At 37.3% G+C, this 24,661-nt stretch overlaps 1 protein-coding gene across 5 annotated transcripts in view; it reads right to left on the bottom strand.

Annotated features, from left to right (window-relative positions):
- Positions 1-24,661, bottom strand: part of Znf131 (zinc finger protein 131) — a 37,265-nt gene that overhangs the window by 8,170 nt on the left and 4,434 nt on the right. For 4 of the 5 annotated variants that reach the window (XM_010629925.3, XM_010629927.2, XM_010629928.2 and 1 more), the window contains exons 4-5: positions 15,726-15,870; positions 2,343-3,031 (exon numbers count right to left, since the gene is read on the bottom strand). In XM_010629925.3, coding sequence (XP_010628227.1) covers positions 2,343-3,031; positions 15,726-15,870 — 834 coding nt within the window. The remainder of the gene's footprint in view (positions 1-2,342; positions 3,032-15,725; positions 15,871-24,661) is intronic. The other variant, XM_033760814.1, reaches the window with a different exon arrangement.

Genomic DNA, 24,661 nt, shown 5'->3' with positions numbered 1-24,661 from the left:
AAAAAAAAAAAAAAAAAGTTCACCATCACTGCTCTACTTGGGCACATGCACTACTACCAGTGCTCCACATGTTTCCACTCAATGCTCCGGTCCTTAGAATGTTTCATTTCCTTTGTTGGGCATGCCTGGAAAGTCACAGGGTAAATCCTTTAGGAAGCTATTTGTCTTTTCCATCATAAACAAGCAGCCCAGGTATTCACACAAGAAATCTGCTTGCCTCTATTAGCACTTAGTCCATCATACTGAGTATGCCTCATGTTTTCCCCAACATAACTGAGTTCCTTGAGGCAGGGACTGTGAGACTGTTTTATATCCTTAGACTCTGAGGAGAGCAATATCATTACTATTCAAAAAAGGAAAACAAAATAAACCCAAAGGTAGTAAGTACAACTTTGCAAATTGAGACACAGATTAGACTTGAAGAAAATGTAAGAAACCAAACCATCAGACTATTAAAAATGTGCAAAATATGAAAATAAGCAGGATGTACTATGTGTTTTGCAGGTAGGGAAATGCCTCTTATTTTCACACTGTATTAGGATTGTTTTCTATCTTCACATTATAAGAGAAAAACAATCCATTCTTTATTAACTTAAACACAAATTTAAAACCACTGATTTATATTCTTTTGAATTCATGATGCCACCGATCACATATCTGCAGTTATCTTGTCACTAAATACTAGTACAATAACTGATTAAATGACAAAGTTCATTTTGCTTTATGTGTTAAACTGATGTTCCAGTGGACAAATAGTTCTATAATTTTTTGTTCATTTTTTAGTACCAGGGATCAAACACAGGACCCTGAGATTGCCAGGCAGGTGCAGTGCTACTGAGCTACATCCCCAACCCTACAGTTCTATAATCTTTAACAACTACTCAAAATTACTTAAGTTATTTCACTATTATTTTAAAAGAAAGACATACAACATAATGTACGACAGCCTTATATTCTGTTGTCCAATCCAAAACAAAAAGCACAGGACATCAAAAAATGTTTTAAATTTCCAAAATGATGTATTGTCCTGTTATAAATAAATAAAAGTCATGAGATGTTTTGGATATAACAGCTGGTACTTTCCTAGGAAGTGGTATAAAAGCAACTGCTGGGGTACTACAAACTCCTAGAAAAGTTCACTAGTTAGCCACTAAACTTTTTTACTATGCGGGTGATACAGTAATTCTTCTGCAAAATTAAACCACCTATCACAAAAATATTCACCAAGGTTTTGTTTTTTAAGGACCAAAAATGCAGTTTCCAAATATAATATATATTATTCATATTTGAAATACGAATTTTACAGGAAATTTAATGCCTATTGGTTGCTCAAACTAGTATTGTAAAGCCTCTTAAGTCATTACTGAGTCTTAAGCATATACAACATTCCTTTGGTATTTAGTTCCCATATATGGACAGCAAGATTTTGGATGGCAAGGGATATTATCTTAATCTACCTGGTTCCTCAATTTCGACGAGTATATACAGCAAGTCACATGAAATAAACTCTAGCATCTATGAGAAAGATTCTGAACAGTGTAGGATACCTATGTTGAATTTACCACACCAACAGTCTAAACAGCCAAAACTATTATGCATAACAAGAATCTGGGAACAAGTGTATAAGAAGTCTTAACACTTGGCACCTGGTAGTAACTGCTCTCTTCATACCCTTGTTACTGTAATGCGTTTAGAGCCTAACAAAGATTCAAGTCATTGGTGGTAGATCCCACGGTTGGCTTAGGAGAACCTAGCAAATAATGCCTGGCAAGTGGGAGCAAGGGCAATTGGAGAGAAAAGGAAAATGCATTGGGGACATACAACTGTGAGAGCCAAAGGCCCTGAGGTAGAGTTCCTGGGACCAACCTTTTCAGGGATGGCCTGGATCCTAGAAGGAACAGGTGTAGCAGCCCCCTACCAGTCCTGACATTTTGCCTTTTAGAAAGGTAAAAGGAGACAGAAGCATAATGCCTAGTTAATGAGCCAGAAGAATGGCTACAGTCTAAACATGTTAGAGACTGTGTAAATGTACTCATCTATGTAACATACTAGGTAAAGACAGGAACAGTGAAGTTCCAATATAATTAGGATTTCAAAATTTATGATCCTTAACTTTTAAATATTTTTTTAAATTGGCAAGGCATAAAAATGACAATCACTTTCAAAATTGATATTCATTTGTATTCAAAGCATCAATATATCAACAAATACAATAAAAACAATGTATACCTAGCTATACATTAGAAAACACAGGATATCATTTTCTGTGGTACTATTTTTAAAAAGATTTACACAGACTTAAATGTGGAAAAATACTTTTAACATAAGTACTTCCTAATTACCTGTATGTTTTCGAAGATGCTCTTTAAAATGTCCAAAATGATCAAACTGTTTCTCACAATATTGACATATGTGAATTTTTTTCCCAGTTCTTTGCTTCTTACTGACCCCACCTTCTTCAAGGTGATAACAATTTAGGTGTTGTTTCCATGCACTCTCCCGAAGATACCTTTTATTGCATATTTCACACTTGAAACTCTCAGTGGAGTGTGATTTCATGTGTTCCTTAAAATGGTAAAACAATTTAAATGAACGGTTACATTTCTCACAATGGAACAAGTCCTTCACATGTGATAGGTGAAGTTCCACAATTTCAATATCTTCTACCTGTTTGCTTATGGGGTCAGATGCACAGCCATTGTCTTCTTTAATTTGCCCTTTTCTATCACCTTGACGGTATTTGCTGGTAATATCTGCCAACAACGCTAGAGCAGAATCATCAGAGGAACCTGTGCTCTGAATGTACTTTATGGTCTGCTTGGCAGATGCCACTTCCTCTAATGTTTCAATGCCTTCATCTTCTACTTCGATTGTACCTTCAGCAATCTCCACCTCAATTTCAACAGGTTCTGATTCTGCAGATGGCAATGTCTCAGTGATAACATTTGAAGTTTCTGCAATCTTTCTTTTTTTTGCCTCATTTTTTCCTGTGGTATTATTTTCCTCTATAGGAGCAGAGTTTTCTTTGTTTCTGAAATATATAATGTATAGATATTAAAAACTTGTAAGATCAAAAATCTCATGAAGCTTTTTTGAACTGACAAGAATGATAAAATTTACATGGAAAGGCAGAAAACAAAATTCAAAGGCTTATACTGATTTTGAAACTTTTATAAAGCTATAGCCACTGATACTGTTGGAAGCATAGACATGGAGAATAGTAGAATAGAGTAAATCCAGAAACAGATCCAAACTTACATAACATTTCAATGAAGGTTCCAAAGTATTTAAAAGAAAATAAAAATAATCTTTGAACAGTCAATGTTAGAAAATCCTGTACTTGTACAGGAAAAATAAACCTCAACCCTTATAGCATATCATAACAAAATATAAATTTAAAATAGGTCAGACTTAGGGCGGGGATTTAGGTCAGTGGTTCTACCGCCTGCCTCAAAAGCGCAAGGTCCCGAGTTCGATCCCCAGTACCAAAAAACCAAAAACAACAACAAAATGGGTCAGACGTCAATGTAAGAACTAAAACTCTACAAGAGGAGAAAATCTCAGTGCTGACCCACCCCCAATCTTTCTATGAAAAGCAGGGCAGCAAATATTCAGGATTAAATTGTACTCTTTAAAAAGTTAAAAACAGCCAGGGATTTAGCTCAGTGGTTCTGACACCTGCCTTGCAAGCACAAGGGCTGAGTTCGATCCCTGGTACTAAAAAAAAAAAAAGTAACAACTAAACAAGTTAAACCTGACTCAAGCTAAAGGTACAGACTTGGAAGCCCTATCTGGAAAACAATATGGAAGAGATGGACGAATCAGGGAGTCCCCAAAGCTGAAAAAGATGGTGTCAGTAGTTTAAACTCTGGTGTTGACTAGTCTTTGGGTGGGCTGAAAACAATGGACATGTATTTGGTGGAGCCACTTGCTGGGTCTGTGTTCCTCGGAATGGGAAGGTACCTTGTTTACTGCACAGAATCACTTCCTCCACATGTGCTCCTCTAATGTCCCCTTTCCCTCTTCCTCAATTCTAGCTGCTTTAAGAAGAAAGGGGTAGAGCCAAAGTCTTCATTTAAGTGTGCTGGGGGAAAACTCAAATGCGAAGGTCCGAGGCTTCCAAAGCTCTGCTAAATTCTGATGTCCAACTCATCATCTTAACTCGTACCCTGGAGAAAGGAGGCACTTACATTCAACTGATGGAGTGTAGGCATGGTTTGGAGGACAGGGAGGAAATTCTGATCTCAAAGATGGGGCCAATTTCACACACTGTTGTTAATTTGTTGTCTGAACATGAGTACTTTCCTATCCTATAAAAACCAGAGGAAATCACCCAAAATGGGAACAGCTGCATGCAGACAAGAGTCAGAAAAACAGTGACTTCCTGATATTTGCCAATAGTGGCAGGGTCAGGATTTAGGACAGAGTGTCTCTATACTCCAAAGTTCTGTTATATTAATGATGTCTTATTTGGCAAGCCAAAAGTACTGATATACAACTTTCTCATCAGTAGAGGCTACTGATAAACTGCAAGAAATTTTGGGGGCCTATTTAACAAGGAAAAATTTTTCTTGATATATGTAGACAGATTCACAATGTTCAAATCTTTCAAGAGTCAAAAAAAAATTTTTTTGATTTAGCTCAGTGGTGCTGCACCTGCCTCACAAGCACAATGTCCCCAGTTCGATCTCTGGTACACACACACACGAAAAAAAAAAAACTGTTTCTTTACTTCCCTTCCTTAAGCCCAGTATACTACGGGACATTTTGGATATTAAGGACAGTATGTATTTTACTTAGGCATTCTGCTTTCTCCTTTACATCAGCAAATCTATAAGCCAGCATTCTTAAGTGGGGCTCCAACCAAACAGACTATGCTGGAAGTTATCCGTCGGTCTCTGAGAATTATGTTTTTCCAAGTAGAGCTTCTGGCAAAGGGAGGCAGCTTCTAACCAAGTTATTCTCTGGGCTTTGGACTTGACCTCAAACACAGCTTCAAGGTATACTTCCTCTGGACAAAAAAACAGTATTTGCTGTTGGGACACTTGCTGAAACTGATGTTCAACCCATGGAGGCCTTGAGGTTTTTCAGCCCGATACTCGAAATGTTCTACATTATCTGTATTAGTGGGTATTATCTGTTTTGCTAACTCAGAAGACTTGATATATTAAAGACACCCATGTCCAGGGCTCTAACGCTGGGAAAAAACAGAGTAACAGCTGTTACTGGCACTGGCTCAGTCACTCATTTAGATGTTCATATAAAGGGCTGTTTCCTACTGAAACAAATCAAACTGCCACCAAGCCTGCACTACAAAAATTGTCCCGAATACCTAAATCCAACCTAATTGTAGATGTGATAACACATCCATATCGCAGACTGAAAGACTATTTTGGATGTACCAACTTGCCACTGTATGCCACATTTCCAACACCTACTGAAAGCCAGCATGTTTGTCTTACAATGAAAATGTCACACCCCACAGGGTGCTCTCTCTGTTACTTGAGACTAATTATATGAGACCTGTGACTTTATCAAGGGGTTAACAGTGCTTCACCACTGTTGATACTTTTTCAAGTTATACTGTTACTGTTTTACTCTGATTAGTTCAAACTGCAAAACTGCAGCCCTTGAAACTAATCTCCATGGTAGGTTCAGGTCAACAATCTATAGTGGTGTTATCATAAATGCCAGTCAGGGCCAGGGATTTAGCTCAGTGGTTCCACCGCCTGTGCAAGGTTCCCTGCCCCCAAAAAAAGTACCACATAATTTCCACACAACAATGAGCGCTAGTAACTACTAAAAGGTTTTGACAGAACTTTCATGCTCTCTACTATCCACTAATACTGATATTGTAGAACACAGCAATGGCCTTCTTGGACACTGACTCAAGGATTTCTGGGAAACAAAAAATATTTCCGACTCTATTTCCCTCACCTTCTTCTCCAAAAAAGTAAGGGTCTAGGGATTTAGCTCACTGGTGCCGCCACCTGCCTCCCAAGCCCAAGGATCCAAGTTCAATCCCCAGTACCAAGAAAAAAAAAAAAGGTAAGGCAGTTTGGTTATCAAACTGAATCGTCACCAGAACAGGGTAGTGAACACAAAATGGGTGGTAAACTTATACAAACCTAACTGGAAAATTCTGAACATGATTCTTTTCTCCTCCTCAACAGCAACCCTGGGACAATCTGATTGGTATCTCTTTCATGCGATAGCAGGGTCAAAATGGGCTGAAAAGATTCAAACTTCTTATTTAGCCACCTAGATTCTCTTGTTGAACAGACATCATCTTACATCATAAGAATACTTACCACTTGGTTAATGCAATGCTTGCAAATACATGTATAATGGCCCATGTGAGCCAAAGTGGGAAATGTAACAGGTCTTGAAGTTTCATAAAAATGTTCTTCACCATTCCAAGAGAGAGGCATGAGTAAAAGGAGGGGATGACTGGAAAGGAGGTGATGTTACATCTAAAATGGAACACAACAATTTTTGGGGGGTGGGGAGAGCAACAACCCCAGTACCTGGGGGAAGAACATTTTAGATGCCAGGAGATATGGACAAAGAACATTAATGATCTGTCTTCTAGAACCACCCCTGCAGCCTTCCCAATGAAAGAAAATGCTTTGATGCAGCTGTCCCAACTGCTCCAAGTATCTTTAATTTGACTGCTGATTCTGGCAGGTAGCTCCATGATCTGATCCCAAATTTCCCTTTTACCAAGTCTTGTTAAAACAGCTAGGGAGCCGAGGATTTAGCTCACTTGTGTCACTGCCTGCCTTGCAAGCACAACGTCCTGAATTTGATCGTCAGTACCAAAACAAAAAACAAGAAACAACAAAGGAAGCTGTGTGTGGTAGCACACGCCAGCAATCCCAGCACTGAGGCAGGAGGATCACTAAGAGTTCGAGGCCAGCCTAGGCTAGAAAATGAGTTCAAGGCCAGCCTGAACTACACAGTGAGACCTTGTCTCAAAAACCAAACAAAAACCAACAACAACAACAACAAAATCCCAAACAGCTGGGGACAACCAAGCTGCTGCTATACCTTCCCAGGCAAAACATTGTTTGCTTCACCATTTTATTCTCATATCTGAGCAGAGTTCACGACACAAGACAACTACTACTAAGGTGGCATTCAGGTGCTTATGATAAATCCCTCCCAAATCCCTCCCAAATACAACAATGGTAGATAGCATCATTTTAACTGAACAAGGAAAGGGGGAGACCATACTAGAGATGTTAATCTTGCCTCTCACTTTAGGAGTGCAAGTAATTACAAATAACGATTTCTATGACTCCTATGGGACCCTAGAACTATACTTCTTGTGAAGATGCCAACTTCCTTCCCTCTCCAACATAAATGACTTATACCTCAGAGGTGACTATAAGGGATCATCAAATGTTTACAGAAGATCAAATGAGCCAGGCATGGTGGCACACACCTATAATCCCAGCACTTGGGAGGCTGAGGCAGGAGGAGGAGGCTGAGGCAGGAGGATCGCTGTGAGTTTGAGACTAGCCTGGGCTACACAGTGAGTTCCAGGGCAGTCTCACCTACATAGGGAGACCCTGACTCAAAAACAAACAACAAAAACAAAACAAAACAAAAAACCCAAAACAGATCAAGCAGCCCTCAGATGACTGTGGAAATCTCTCCAAAACTACGCTAGTACTGATAAGAAGTTCTCACGAAGCTTCCTGGAGATATAACTGACTTATTTATATATGTCCTGTGTTCCCTTCCACAGGAGTTCAATTAAAAAGGGGGCACCAAATTCGTACCAGATTACACTGATGTGACTATTAGCAACGCTTGGGCTCTGGAAGGTGTTCATGTCAGCCTCAACTCATTGGCAAGGATTATTAAAAACCATGTCTTAGACTTCCTCCTAGGGGCCCAATGCAATGTCTGTGTAATGGCTAAAATATCTTACTATACTAAGATTAATGCTTACAGCTAAGTGAAAAGTCAGTAAGTCAATACAGAAACTAAAGGAGAAAACCATCTTTTTTTCTAGGGATCTGTTCAGCTGGTTGAGTCCATCACAGAACTGGGATAAGTCAGCAGTGATAGGGGTCCACAATCTGCTGGCTAAAATTCTATTAATAACAGCTTTTAAAAAGACAAAAAGAAATAAAAAATAAAGGAAAAAAAAACAGTAAAAGCATACACACGCACATGAAAAAAAATAGTAGCCTTAAATTAACCCAGTATGAGAAAAGATATATGGGTTAGGTCCCAGTCTTTACTGGTAGGTTAATCAGAGTGACCAACGAAGTGGTATATTCAGGGTACATTCATCAGAAGCCAACAAAGAAATGAGAATACGGTTAAGATACAATTTATCATGTATTCTTGTTTTTGATTATCTTGTAAATAAAGGTACTGACAGCATTTTATTTTCACGGCTGTTTACATAGCTTAGAAAGATAAAGCCTTGACTTCTTCTAGAGTGGAAAGTAAAGATGTTCCCTCTAAGATAAAGGATGGGCAGGTTTGCTTGCAGCTAATCATAAGAGTTGGGTTTCCTAAAGCTCAGAGTACCTCAACTATGACACAAACCACTGTGAGTACAGCATGTACCTAAGCCACTGTGTTATCCTTGCGGAACTTGCTGGGGCAGGGGCGTTCCTGATATAAATATAGAGCTCATGGTGCTTCTTACGCTATAATTAATCGAGCCCTTTCTCTCTGACTCAGGAGTCTCCAGGCATTCTGCTAGCATCCAGGAAACTGACTAGCTGACCTATTAGCTTGCAAACAAGATAAAATTCCACAGCCCTCACAGTTGACCAAAACACAAGTTTAAAAATCAGTAAAAGAGAAAACGAAACTGTAATTTAAAACATCTATCTGCCCAGCTCTTATATTCCTAGGTATTTACCAAGAGAATGAAAGGATGCATGTGAAGGATTGTACACAAATATTTATGGCCACATCATTTGCAATAGCCAAAAAAACTGAAAACAACTTAAATGACCACCAATAGGTGAACTAGTAAGCAAACTGTGGTATATTCATACAACATTAAAAACAACTTAACTATTGATTCAACAATACGGATGAATTTAAATTTACACTGGCAGAAATTAGATAAATACATACCATATGAGTACATATATATGAAACTCTAAAGTAAATGCAAAAGAACTGAAATTATTTTATGCATATTATCAGACCATAGTGTAATGAAATTGGAAATCAATGGCACAAAAATGTCATAAACATGTGAAAATTAAGTAACACCCTCATGAACAACTAATGGGTCACAGATGAAATTAAAGAAGAAATTAAACAGTTTCTACAATTAAACAATAATGCCAAGGGCCGGGGATTTAGCTCAGTGGTGCCACCGCCTGCCTTGCAAGCCAAGGACCTGAGTTCAATCCCTGGAACCAAAACAAAAACAAAACATAATGCCAAGACAACATATAGTAACTTATGGGACACAATGAAAGCAGTCCTATGAGAGAAATTTATAGTGGTGAATTCCCATATCAGAAAAACAGAGCGAGCTCAAATAAACCACCTAATGGTAAACCTCAAAGCCTTCTAGAAAAAGAGCTGGTCAAGCCTAAGGAACAAAAGATAAAGAACAGAACAGAAATTAATGCAATGGAGACTAAAAATAATGAATACAAAGAATCAGTGAATCAGAGTTTGAAAGATTAAATAAAACTGAGAAACACTTAACTTTATCAAAAAAAAGAAAGACTCAAATCCATGCAATTAGAAATGAAAAAGGTGAAATTACAACCTATCGTGGATAAATCCAGATCAGTACCTATGTCAAGAACCTGTATTCCAATAAGATGGAAAACACAGAAGAAATGGACAGATTCCTAGATATTTATGAATTACCAAAGCTGAACCAAGATATAAAAATTGCAAATAATCCAATCTGTCCATGAAATTTAAAAAGATGTAATTAAAAACCTACCAGGCCGGGGATTTAGCTGTGGTTCCGCTACCTGCCTTGCAAGCACAAGTACCAGAGTTCAATCCCCCGTATTTAAAAAAAAAAAAAAAAAAAAAAAAAAGGCACACACCTGTAATCCTAGCACTAGGGAGGCTGAGGCAGGAGGATCACTGTGAGTTCGAGACCAGCCTGGGCTACACAGTGAATTCCAGAGCAGTCTGAACTACATACATAGTGAGACCCTGCCTCAAAACACCAAACAAAACAAAACAAAAAACCTACCAACAAAGAAAAGCCCAGTCCCTGAAAGATTCACTGCTGAGTTCTATAAATTCAGAAAAAACCCAATGCTGCCACTTCTCAAATTCTTTAATGAAATTGAAAGGGGAGCAATATTCTCAAATCACTACTGAAAGCAAGCATTACCCTGAATACCAAAACCAGAGAAGGATCCAGCAAAAAAAGAACTACAGGGCAACCGCCTGAATGAACATAGATGCAAAAGTCCTCAATACGATACTGACAGAATGCAGCAAATCAAGATTATACACTATGACCAAATAGGATTCATCTGAGGGATGCAGGGATGGTTTAATCAATAAATGCAATATAGCATAGTAACAGAGCCAAGGACTAAAACCACATGAGCATCTCAATAGATGGAGAAAAAGCATTTGACAAGGTTCAGCATCTATTCATGATAAAAACCTTACAGAAAATTGGAATATATGTTCTTTATATCTCAATCTGATAAAAGCCATTTACGATAAACCAACAGCTAACATCATACTCAATGGACAAAAACTGAAATCTTTTGCTCTAAAATCAGGAACAAGACAAGGATGTACAATGTTACCACTCTTATTCAATGTAGTTCTAAAACATGAGCCAGAGCAATTAAGAGAAAGAAATAAAAGGAATGGGTGTCAGGATGGCTGAGTAGTCTAAGGTGCCAGATTCAAGAAATAAAAGGAGTTAAGGATAGGAAAGGAAGAAGTTAAACTATCAATATTTGCAGATAATATGATACGCTACATAGAATACTCCAAAAACTCCACCAAAAGACTTGTAGATTTAACAACCAAATTCAGTAGTGTAGCTGGATCAACAAACTGAACTGTCAAAAATCAATAGCAGGGCCAGGGATTTGGCTCAGTGGTTTTGCTGCCTGCCTTGCAAGCTCAAGGTCCTGAGCTTGGTTCCCCCACCAAAATGAATAGCATTCTTACACACAAATAAACTCACTGAGAGAGAAATTAGGGAAACAATACCTTTAACAACATCCAAAAAAAAAAAAAAAAAAAAAAAAAAAATATCTCGGAATCAATCTTTTAACAAAGGAAGTTTACAATATTCTGAAAAAGATCAAAGAGGATATCAGAAAATAGGAAGCTATGCCTTGTTTTTGGATAAGAACCAATATAGTAAAAATGGCCATACTTTCAAAATTGTTATACAGAATCCTGATCCAAATTTCAATAGCAGATCTCAAAGAATTAAGAGAAAACAACCCTAAAATTCATTTGGAACCAGAAGAGACCTAGAGAAGCAAAAGTAATTCTGGGCAACAGAGGAAAGGCAAGGGGGAATCATAATCCGACTTAAAATTATACTATAAGGGCTGGGGATTTAGCTCTGCTGCTGCCTTGCAAGCGCAAGGCCCTAAGTTTAATCTCCAGTACAAAAATAAAAAAAAAATAAAGCTACTATGATAAAAATAGCATGGTACTGGCAACAAAACAAAACAAAACCTGAGATCAATGGAACAGATTAGAAAAGGTAGAATCAACTCCAAGCATACTCAGCCACCTTATCTTTGACAAAAGAGCCAAACATCTTTATTGGAAGAAGGATAGCCTCTTTAATAAATGGTGCTAGGAAAACTGGTCCACATGCCAAAGATTAAAACTAGACCCATATCTTTCACTATACACTAAACTAAAATTAAAATGGATCAAAGACCTAAATATTAAAACAAAAACACTATATTGGCTGGAAGACAGAATAGGCAGAACTCTTGAAGACACTGATCTAGGCAAAGACTTTATGAACAAAACCCCAACACAGGAAAGATCATGAACAATCAACAACTGGGATCTCATCTTATTAAAAAGGTTTTGCACAGCAAGAGAAACCACCAATACAATGAAGAAACAACCCACATTGTGGGAAAAGTTTTTTGGGGGGGTACTGGGAATCAAAATCAGGTACTTAAAAGGCAGGCGGCGGTGGCACTGAGCTAAATCCCCTGCCTGGGAAAATTTTCAGAATGTTCTCATCCAATATTTGACCACAAATCTGATTATTATTTCCTCTATATATGTTTATCTTTGCCTACCTTCATTTTGAGAATAGATAGCCTAATGCCCTTCAACATATACCTGTACTTTGGTACTAAAATTCAGCACACTCTGCAAGAGCGTAATGGACTGGTTTTGACTGGTACATCTGCATCCATCTAGTCACAAATGCTTGCTAAATACCTGTCTGTCATGTGCTAAGCATCAGAGAAAATAAAGACATCAAGCTTTTTTCAAGTTTGATCTTGAGCTGTCAAACTAATTAAAAGAAATATTTATGGACAACTAAAGCTTAATGATTTCTTAAAGATAGCCTAAATTTTCTTTTTACTAAACCATACTAGTAAGTTGGATTAAATCAATTTGTTCCCCCATGAAACAGACTTCACCTAATTGTGGTTTGGTTTCATGCCAATTACCTATACTGAGGGTCATCATTAAAACACAAAACCATAGGCGGTAATGGTAATAGTCCATATATTTAGAGCACTATATGGCACCATGCTAGGTACATCACATGCATTCATTCATTTAACATCACAAATAATTCTAAATAGAAAGTATCATTATTACTTCCCATTTGACAAATAAGGCCACTAAGCAGACAGGGGGTTGAGTAACTTCATTAAGGCCATACAGTGATATAGCTAGGATACTAATCCAGGCAGAATGACATCAGAGCTTTTGTTCTTGGTCACTCCATTATCTTATATTGTGACTATTGACTATGTGAAGATATTCAGGTCTTTGCTAACTATATCCGTAACACTTTCTTTATACTAGTTAGAACGTTTATGACTTAATACTAAAAATAGCTCATTAGCAGTTGATTTGCTCTAATCCTACAACAACGAATAATGTAACTGAATATTTTTTCTTTTCCAATGTAATAGGAGCTTCAAAATTCAGAGACAGATATAGCCCAATAAGCAAGTATATAGTCTTAAGTGGAATGTATTTTATTATAGTATTCCTAACTGATTCATCTTCTTACACTCACTTGGCCGGTTCACCTTCCCTGATTTTCTTCAACAGTACTATCTCAGGCTTTTTTAAGCTAAACCCTTTGTAGAATGAGACTTGGTACAAACAACTCATGATTTAAATTCAATACCAAAGATACCATTTTAATCTTAGCGTGAATTTTACACAAGGATAAGAAACCAAATGCAAATGAAAAAATAATCATATCTGAAAAAATTTTAAAGATGCTTAAATATTTTTAATTTCAAAACATACTTCTCTAAAGGCATGGCATAATATAGTTGCTCTTTTCTTTTCTTGTACTGGTAATTGAACCCAGGCATTCACACTGAGTTACATACCTACTCCTTTCTATTTTAACATAAGGAGGGCCAGGGATGTAGCTCAGTGGTGCCACCTCCTGCCTCACAAGCAAAACAAGGTCCTGAGTTCAATCCCTGGTACCAAAAAAAAAAAACCAAAAAACAAACAAACAAAAATAAAAACCAACCTGAAGATTTTAAGACAAGGTCTCACGTTGAAACTATACTACAAAGCCACTGTGGTAAAAACAACATGGTATTGGCAAATAAGTAGACACGAGGATCAGTGGAATAGATTGGAAGATACAGAAACAACTCCAGATGTACTTAGGCACCTCTCATCTTTGACAAAAGAGCCAACCATCCTCACTGGAGGAAAATAGCCTCTTTAATAAATGGTGTTGGAAAAACTGGATTTCAACCTACCAAAGATTAAAACTAGACCCTTATCTTTAACCAAGCATTAAACTAAAATCCAAGTGGATTAAAGTTCTAAATATCAAAACAGAAACACTACACTTGCGGGAAGCTAAGTTAGCTAAGCTTGAAGACATTGGCATAGGAAAAGACTTTATGAACAAATCCTCAGTAGCATGGGAACTAGCAGAAAGAATCAACAACTGGAATTATAAAGCTCCTGCACTCCAACAGAAACTACCAACAGAGCTAAGAGACAAACCACAATGAGGGAAAAAAAATTTTTTTTTTTTTTTGGTACCAGGGATTGAACTCGGGTCCTTGCGCTTGCAAGGCAGGCCACTGAACCGCTGAGCTAAATCCCCGGCCCTAGGGAAAAAATTTTTACCAGCTGTTCCTCAGACAAAGGTCTACTATTTAGAAAATATAAAGAACTAAAAATAAAAAAATAAAAAAATCAGACCCACCCAAATATAAAGACTCATTCAAAAATGGGCATCTGAAATGAACAGACACTTCTCAGACAAACAAGGAAAAGTAGCAAATAAACATATGAAAAAATGTTCAACATCACTGGTCATTTGAGAGATGCAGATGAAAACAACACTGAGATTCCATCTCACCCCAGAAAGAATTGCTGAGACCAAAATATCAACCAATAACAATGCTGGTGGGGTTGTGGGGAGAAAGGAACTCTTCTCCATTGTTGGTGGGAGGGCAGACAACCACCGTGGAAATCAAAATGGAGACACCTGAAAAAATCTAGGATTAGAGGTCCCATTTGACCCAGCTATTCCTCTGCTGGATATCTTTCCAAAAGAATTAAAAGAATCATACCACAGAGACATATGCATACCCATGTTTATAGTGGAACGGTTTGTAATAGCTAAAGCTTAGAAAGAGCCCAACCGCTCATCAACTGAAGACTGGATAAAGAAAATGTGGTTTTTCTATAAAATGGAGTACTACTCAGCCTTACAGAATTAAGAAACAAGGGTCAGGGATTTAGCTGAGTGGTTCTGCCACCTGCTTTGCAAGTGCAAGAACCCAAGTTCGATCCCCAGTACCAAAAAAAAAAAAAGAGAGAGAGAGAAACTAGTCATTTATAGGTACATGGATGCATATTGAGGCCATACTGAAGTGAAATAATAAGTACACACGTGTAAATACTGAATAGTTTCTCTGGAAATTAAAAGTGTAAATAAGGCTCAAATTGTATAATTGATAATGTGAAATAGGAAGAAAAGGGCTAAAGGAGTAGGGGAAGTGGGAAGGGTAGGGGAAAGGAAAGAAGAGAAAAGAAAAAATATGAGAAAAGAGAAAAGAAAAAATATGAGAAAAGGAAAAAGTGGGAACAAAGTCTTTGTAACTAGGGAAGGGTGGAGGGGGTGAAGGAAGGGAGAGCAGGGTCAGGGGCATGGGGGAAAAAATAAGAACCAAGATACATTACATAAAGGTACAAACAAGAGCCCAATGATGAATGTAACTGTACTGTATACCTAAAAAGTACCAATAAACTTAATAAGAAAAAAAAAAAAAAAAAGACAAGGTTTCACATAAGTTGCTAAATTACTCAGACTGGGCATAATATACTTGGTTTTTGTCTTGTTTTGTTTTTTTGTACCAGGGATCGAACTCAGGTCCTCACACTTACAAGGCAGGCGGTGGAAGCACAGAGCTAAATCTCCAGTCATGGCTTACACTTGTAATCCTCCCGTCTCACAGGTTTCTTAGTTTTTGGCTAATAGGCAGAATGTCTCAAGTGACTATCTGTATCTGTACTAAAGAAATTATTACCTGACTTCAAGGGCTTTGATAGCTTCTAGCATTTGTAGAAACTCTGCAGCTTTCCATACATCATTGGCTTCTTCTTCTCCTTGTATCATTAATTTTGCTGTATATGTGAACTCAATTAAATGACGAAAGGCCATTTTACTAACACCTGTAAAGAAGATGTGCATTAGCATGTATTTACATTAATTCAAACTTTATAGAGTATGCAGTAAAGAAATAATTGCTTAAAATTTGATTGCCACTTGACATTTCTGAAGTTTCCTGGGAGAATTTTCATTAATAACAAAGTTAATATTATAACCACATTCTAGCATGGCCTAGAACAAACTTAAGACCTTTCCCAAAGGTTTTTTTTCTTCCATTAGTATGTTTGCATTAATGATTGCACATTCCTTATGCAGAGTTGGTACATGCACACGACACATCTTAATTCTTTTTTTCAATCTTCCCCATCTGTCTCTTTTTTTGGAGGTGGGTACCAGGGATCGAACTCAGGTTCTTGTGCTTGTGAGGCAGGCAGCAGAACCACTGAGCTAAATCCTTGGCCCTCTTCCCCATTTCTTGATTCCTTTCCCCTATGAATTAAATCTACCTATTCACTTTCTATTATCTTTTCCCCACTCTTTTTAACTGGTACATTTTAGATATAACAACATTCATCACAGTGAATTTCTACTTGCACGCGATATATGTTATTCTTTTCCCATTCCCCTCCCCTCTTCAACCCATGTTCCCCCCTTAACCTTTTGTCTTTTAGTTTGCTTTTTATTTACATTCTGAGTTTCTCATGTAAGAGAAACCATGTTGTACACAGGTTTGTGTGTGTGATTTACTTCAGTTAGCATTATGGTCTCAAGGTGCATCCACTTTCCTGCAAATGACTCAAGAAGGCACTCAAAGAACAGGAAGATCTATCACTCAATAACACAAACTAGTTAGTAACATGTCAGACATTCTACATTTCCTGCCAGATGACAGCTGTGTCAACTCAGCTCCCGTATGTTTAATGGCTTTCCACAGACAGCTTAGCGAGTAAAGTTCAGAATTCCTCTGCCTTTATTTCAAGACCTCATATTATTTTTCTACACTTGCCTTTCCAAATTTTAAACCACAAACTACATACTATTTTTCAAACTAACTCCATGTTTTCTAATAGCTTCTTTGCCTTTATTAACACTTATCATCCCCCACTCCCTTGCAGAACTGGGACTGAACCCAGGGAGTAACTGAACTGCATCCAATGACAGGGTCTCACCAAACTGCTCCAATTTGTAGTCCTCCTAACTCAGTCTCCTAAGTAGCTGGGATTACAGACATGTACCATCATGACTGAGTACTCTTGTTGGGATGCTTCATCAGTTTATCTCTGATTAGCTAAACGCTACCACCTTTGCAAGCCCAACTCTGACACTGTATCTTCAGTGAAACGTCTATATTACTATAGCAAAAAAATTTGAGATCTACTTTAATTAAGCACACATTACTGAAACAATGTTGTATAGCAGATCTCTACTGTTTATCTTGCTTGACTGAAACATTATGCCCTTGCTTATAAACTGCCCATTTCCTCCTCCCCGTAACCTGTTAATCCCTAATTCTAGTTGACTATTTTAAATACCACAGGAAAGTAGAAATTTGTAATATTTTTTTCTGTGACTGGCTTAGTATAATACCCTCAAGGATTATCCATGTTGTCAAATACGGCAAAAATTTTAAAAGCAAATAGCATTCCTTGTGTGTACACATAACATTTTCTTTATCCAGTCATCTTGGTTACAATGAATAGTGCTCCAAAGAACACTGGAATGCTAGAATTTCTTTAAGTTTCTGATTTGTTACTTTGGATAAATGCCCAAAATGGGATTGCTGCATCTTATAGCTCTTTTAATTTTTTTGACAAACTTCTATAGTTTTTCATAGTGGTCACATCCATTTCTACCAACTATGACAAGATTTCCAATTTATCCATATCTTCACAAACATTCAATGTCTTTTGTTTTGTTCATAACTACCACCCAACAGGTCTGAGGTTATTATCTCACAGTAATTTTGATTTGCCTTTCCCTGACTGATGACATGGATATTTTTTGGTTTTTTTGGTTTTTTTTTTTTTTTTTTTTTTTTTTTTTTTTGACAGGGTCTCACTATGCAATTGAGACTGACCTGAAACTCACTATGTAGCCCAGGCTGGTCTCAAACTCAGCAATCTTCTTGCCTCAGCCACCCGAGTGCTGGGATTACAGGCATGCGCCAGGCCCAGCAATCCATTTTTAAAATTGTGTAGTTTTTATTATTATGAGCTGTAGAAGTTCCTTCCATTATTTAGTATTAACTCCTTATCAGGGCCAGGGATTTAGCTCAGTGGTTCTGGCGCCTGCCTCGAAAGCACAAGGACCAATCCAGATCCCTGGTACCAAAAAACAAAAACAACAACAAAAAAACAAAAACAAAAACCTTATCAGATATATGACTTGCGCAAATATTTTTCCCCATTCAATAAGCTGTCTTTTCACACTGTTGGTTGCTTTTGCTGTACAAAAGGTTTTTTATTTGATGTAGTACCTATTTTTCTGCTTTTGCTTGCGATGTCATTTTATGAAGTGCTGAATTTCCATCAAAGCTTGTTCGTCAATTGAGATGTTTGTGTGATTTTTATCCTTTAACAATATGGTATATCACATTTTTAAGTATCCTTACATCCAGAAATAAATCTCAGTCATGGTATATGATCCCTTTAACATGCGGTTGAATTTAAAAGTATTTTGTTGGAAGATATTTGCATCTCAGTCATCAATACTGACATACACTTTTTTGGTGATATTTTTCTTGCCATTAGGGAACCATCTTTCTTTGGTATTAGGGTAATTCTGATTCAGAAATGACTGTAGAATTTTTCTTTCCTTTTCAAGTTTTGGGAAGAGTTTGAGAAGGACTGGTATCAATTCTTATTTAAATGTTTGGCTGAATTCACAAGTGAAACCATCTGATCCTGGACTTCTCTTTGCTGCAAGGCTTTTGATAACTGATTAAATCTCCACAGTAGGTCTGCTCACTTTCTTCATGATTTAATATCAAAACTATCTTTACTACCTCATCTACACTAAACTCTGTAAATGTTCTGATAACTATAATTCATGGACTTCTCTTTACTATAACCAATCTCAGGGAAATGATTTTTGATCTATATATTCACCTCATAGTACCTAGCAGTGCTTCTTAATATGCAGGAACACAGGGCAAAAATAAAATAAACGCTATTTATATTGCTTTCAAAATTAAGTCCTCATAGGTTCCATTTGACCCAGCCATCCCTCTGTTGGGTATCTTTCCAAGAGAACTAAAAAAATCATATCACAGAGAAGTATGTGCACCCATGTTTATAGCGGCACAGTTTGTAATAGCTAAATCTTGGAAACAGCCTATTTGCCCATCCGTTGGAAACTGGATAAAGAAGTTGTGGTTTTTCTATAAAATGGAATATTACTCAGCCACAAAGAATGAGAAAATAGATTAATTCATAGGAAAATGGATACATATTGAAGATATACTCCTAAGTGAAATAAATAAGTCACACATGTGTAAATACCAAATAGTTTCCCTGGTGTGAATAATCTGCAACAATGCATAAGATTCTAATAAGATTACTGACATTTAGAAATGGGAAGAAAGGAGCTAAAGGCGCAGGGAAGGTGTGGTGGGTAGGGGAAGAACAAAAAGGGAAAAGAAAAAAATGTGAGAGAATGAAAAGATGAAAATAAAGTGTTTGTAGATGGGGAGGGGAGGAGGGGGTGAGGGGAGGGCAGAGGTAAGGGGAAAAAATGAGAATCAAGACTTGCCATGTAGAGGTACATGATCCCAACAATGAATGTAACTGTACTGTATCCCTAAAATGTACCAATAAACTCAATAAAATTAAAAAAAAAATTAAGCCCTCATAATTCCAATTTTCTTTAAATTTTAAAACTTAGTTCCAAAGTGATACTCAATTTATGTCCCTTAACTCTTTATTGTTTTAGCTTGCTAAATCAAGGCTAGAAAAAGCTATTAAAAGGAACAAAGAACTACTTTTAATGCAATTTTTTACTATAGCTTCCAAGTCTAAAGTGTACACAATAAATACAACTGCAAATACTACCATGAATTTCCAACTATTTATATACATTAATGTGGCCTTAGGAAAAACACTAAGAATACCGGTGGAATAAAGTGCTCAAAACAGTATCCTCCATGTAAAGATACTATTTAGGGAGTCAGAACTTTCACATTTTGCCACAAACTCTGATTCTGGGCAAGACAGGACCTTTGAGCCTCAGTAGACTCATCAAGATGCTTCAAAGCAATCTGAATGTTGAGAAACACAGTAAAATATATTACTGAGTTAACAGGTGAGCAAACTAAAAATAACTGGATTCATCAAAGGCTAATTTTATTTGGTTCTCTAAATCATTTTTCTTGTTGCTGTTTTTTTTCATAACTTCCTTTACCATATGAGAATAGCCTGAGAAAGAAACAATTATGTTTTGCTGTCTTTTAGGTGTCTGATAAAAAGTTTCAAAACACAACTATAGACCTCTCTAAAGTAAATGTTTAACGGGCTAGGATTTAACGCGGCGGTTCCACTGTATGCCTCGCAAGTGCGAGGACACAAGTTCGATCCCGTACCCCTCCCAAAAAGTTTAAAATGGTTCCTAAAGTAGAATAAAATTTTTTATTTATATTTTTGGTACCAGAGATCAAACTTGGCCCTTACACTTGCAAGTCAGGTGGCAGAACCACTGAGCTAAATCCCCAGCCCTAAAATTTTTATTTTTAATCAATCTATATTACTTACTACGTAAGCAATATGGTTCCAAATAACTCCACAAATGAATTATCATAACTCTGAATTATTAAGTGGTAAAATTAGGATTGAACTCAGAGTCTAACTCTTAAGTCCATAAAGAAAATTTCAAATAGTATGATAAGATAAAAACTTTAAACTTTTCCTTTCTGCTTGGAAAAGTCTGAATATATGTTATGGTCCATATCTAGATATTCTTCCAAACCTCTTGTTCTCACAGGTGAGGCTTTGGGGAGGTGATTTGATTATGGGGTGTGATACTTATCAGTGTAGAGTAGCCTACTGCTAAGGCTACAGCTAATTGTGATGTTGGGAGGTGAAGCCTGGTGGGTGAAGATAGGCCACTGGGGACATGACATTAAAAGACCTACTTCTCTCCCTCCTACCTTGATCCCTGTTTCCTGCTGCCATGCCATAAGCTCTGTATTCTCTGCCATGCCATCTACTTTGGAGCTCCGCTGACTATGGACTTAAATTTCTACAAACTGTGAGCCAAAATAAATCTTTCTTCCTTTATATTGTGGATGCTAGGTATTTTCCAGCAATGAGAAAGTAACTAAGACAATACAGAGCACATGGTCTCATTTACTACAGGTCTATAATTTTTTTATTCACAATTCCAAAGCCCTCTCAAATCTATTTTCCCTCCCACACACCTTCCACATTATTTTTTGGGAAGGTAGAATGCATAAAATGGCTTATTCTACCAATTATATCTTGACTTTTTTGGGTAGGTGGGTGGAGCGGTGGTATTAGGAATGGAAGCCAGAGCCTCATACTTGCAAAGCAGGTACTTAACCAATGAGTTACACTGCAGTCCCATATCTTTTGACTTTTACTACAATTTTTATCAAAGAGGTTCTGGGACCACAGGTATATGCCACCAAATCTCATTCATCAGTAATGATTTTTAATTTATTTGGACAGCAGACTTAGTGAAAGAACATGACACTACTAATGCTTAACAATTAATTTCATATAGCCTCAATACATTTAATACCTAAAGAGGATTGCTTAGTATTTTGCAGTAAAAGAAAGGACAGATCCATATGTTCATTCCTACCTAAGCAGTATCTCCAGTCCTTTTCTCCCTCTGGAGCTCCAGATCCTTACTAATGATTTCAACTTGGCCATTACATGGAGATCCCACACTCAGTAAATTAATAGTGACACTAGTCACCTGAAATCTGTCCTTACTCTTGTATCTCCCATCTCACTAAATACATACATTTCCCTCTCCCTTGTCACTACACTGAATCAAGGATAATCTTTTTATTGTCTCATTATTATCTCTCAAATAGTCCTTTTGCCTCTACTTTCCCTAATCTTCTTTTGAGACAGGGTCTCACACAGTCCAGGCTGGCCTTGAACTCTTGATCCTCCTGCCTTATCCTCCTCCCAACTGCTGGGAATTACAGGCATAAACCAGTGTGCCCAGTTTCTCAAATCTCTTAAACAAAAATATACCCCAGAAATTTGGCAGTAAAATTTGGTCAGGACTAAAGCTGTATTTAGTCTTTATCCCACTTAAGAGTAAATATTAACACAATTTTCTTATTAATACTGAGTTACAGGGTGTCATGCCAAACCTCACTGGAAATATTATAAACAAAAACTATATTACCATAGAAAAAATTTGACGTCTGGAATATTGAGAAACGTGTCTGGCCTCTAAGGATTTGAATAAAAAATTGTGGACTGTGTTTCCGGTTTTGATTGATCAGAATCACCTGTAGGCTTAATAAAGGTATTGGTTCCTGTTCTTTGCAATCAAACCTGGGGTGATTTTTTTATAAGCACTTTTCAGATGATTCTTATGTGACCAGACCAACACCATCTGAGGAACAAACCACAGACTTAACTAATTAGCTAACATGAACCAAACTAATACTTGTCCTGTAAAGAGGTGGTCAGGACTAGTTGATAACTTATAAATCTCAGGAATAAAGAATTTTCTTATTTCTCACTCCTGTCATAATGGAAGTATTCAGGGAATAAATTTTTCTAAGGTTACATATAAAGAAAATACTGATATGAACATTTTAATGTGTCTTCTCTTTGACAGCACTGCTTAGAAAAATAGCAAAAAGCAGCTATACTCAGACATTTCTCTAGTACCACAGAAGTCTCCTAACTGGTGGAAAACTACACAAAATAATATCTGAATATGCAGTTGGATGTTTTGTCCTTGTTAATAGGAGCTAAAATTCCTGGACACGATGGAAGATTTGCCATTAAGAGAAACCAGATTATGGATCTGTGGTTTCAAAAAAAAAAAGCATGAATTTAGAAAACTGAAATCTTAGATCTGAACCAGATAATGAATGTTCAACGTTGTACGTGATGTCAATCTAAGCCACAAAGTTGAGCTGGGATGTAACTAATTTCAAGAGCTAAGATTATGAGGCTGAGGCAGGAGGATCATTAGCTTGGGCCCAGTCTAGGAAACTTAAGACCTTGTCTCAAAAAATCAAAGGGCGGGGCCGGGAACGTAGCTCAGTGGTTCAGTCGCCTGCCTTGCAAATGCAAGGCCCCGAGTTCAATCAAAGGGCTGGAGACACAGCTCAGTGGTGGAGTGTCCCTGGGTTTAAATCCCAGTACACACACACAAAAATGACCAACAATTTTAAGTCAAAGGTTTCTAATCAAAGGTTAGAAAGGTCACTTTACCAGGAAACCAGAAAACAAAGACAGCTAAGCTATCTGAGCTATCTAAGCTCTACTGAGTTTATATTCTCAAAGCACATTACAATTTAAAGTTTTTTAACCTACAGGCCATCTTCTTTTACAAAATTCTACAAGGTGGTGGTACTCAACACTGACTACAGATTCCAGTCATTCTGGGGCAGTGAGGCTCAAACTTTAGTATGCATAGGAACAGGCCTGAGATACAACCCAAGTCTAACAAGCTCCCAGGTGATCCTCACTATCACCAGTCCTCAGCAAACACACTAACAAGAAGCCAGAGAACTTTTCAATACACATGCCTAGATCCAATCCTTGCAATTCTATTTAACTGATTTGGACATACAAACAGGCTAGGTATTGGTACTTTTAAGTTTCCCTGGTGTTTCTTATATACAGCTAATGAGCACTGCTACAAATCACTATTCATATTTTATAGATGCGGGTTCCAGTTCTAGATAAGACAACACACAAGCACCTGAATCTTATCTTGTCCACTGATTACAACTAAAAATCCTGGAAATACATAAAGCAATATAGGCCTCTGAAAATCAAGACAAGAAGACTGGGAAGAGAAATCAAAACTCAAAACAGTGAATGGTGTCCGGTTTTCATTTTTCCTCTCACATATGCCAGGTTAGACTTGAAAGCCCAAGTCCTGTAACTGAACAGTAGGCGGAGACAAAACAAAACAAAATAAAAAGCTCCAGGAGAAACTCTTCTTGGCTGGACTACCAGGAAAGATGAAGAAGGGGGAGGAAAAGGGTTTTTGTGGTAATTTTTCTTTTCAGCTCTGACGCAAAATAAACCATAGTTGAAGCTGCACATGTATAACTGGTGGTTACCATTCAAGCTCGAAACTTTTTTTGGCAAAGGCACTAAGAAAGAGACTGATCTGAAGAGTATGGAGGTAACTTGTGTTTTTTTTCCTCTCTTTAGCACCACTTCAGGAAATGGTCCCACCTTGGGGAAGTATATGATAGGACAGAAAGGGTAAAACCCAGTTTTTAGCCAGAGAACCATCAAAAGGAGCTCCTGAGAGCTTGAATGCAGAGGAATCAGTGGGAGCTGCACTGACTCAAGGTTGAATATCAAAGGCTTTAAGCACTACATTATGGCATGGATGACCACTCAAGTCCCTGGAAGTATACCATGTTTCTGGACAACCCTACCAAGGTTTTGAAAACTAAACTGGAACTGTAGGTATCCAAAGCTCAGAGAGCTTGAACCTAACCTGGTTGATTGACCCTCAACAAAATAAAAACATTTCCTAAACACTTTTAACATACCTAGTCTTGTAACATAATACTGAAGATTAAAAAATTAAGGAAAAAAAACCCATTATATTGAAGATATCCATGATATGATCTAAAATTGACATTTTACAGATTAAAAAAAAAAAAAAAAAAAAAAA

This window comes from Fukomys damarensis, unplaced genomic scaffold (genome assembly GCF_012274545.1).
Source record: "Fukomys damarensis isolate Sample0158 unplaced genomic scaffold, DMR_v1.0_HiC HiC_scaffold_1, whole genome shotgun sequence".
Lineage (NCBI taxonomy): Eukaryota > Metazoa > Chordata > Mammalia > Rodentia > Bathyergidae > Fukomys > Fukomys damarensis.
Note: the sequence above shows the minus strand (reverse complement) of the source record. Positions and strands in the feature narration are given on the sequence as shown.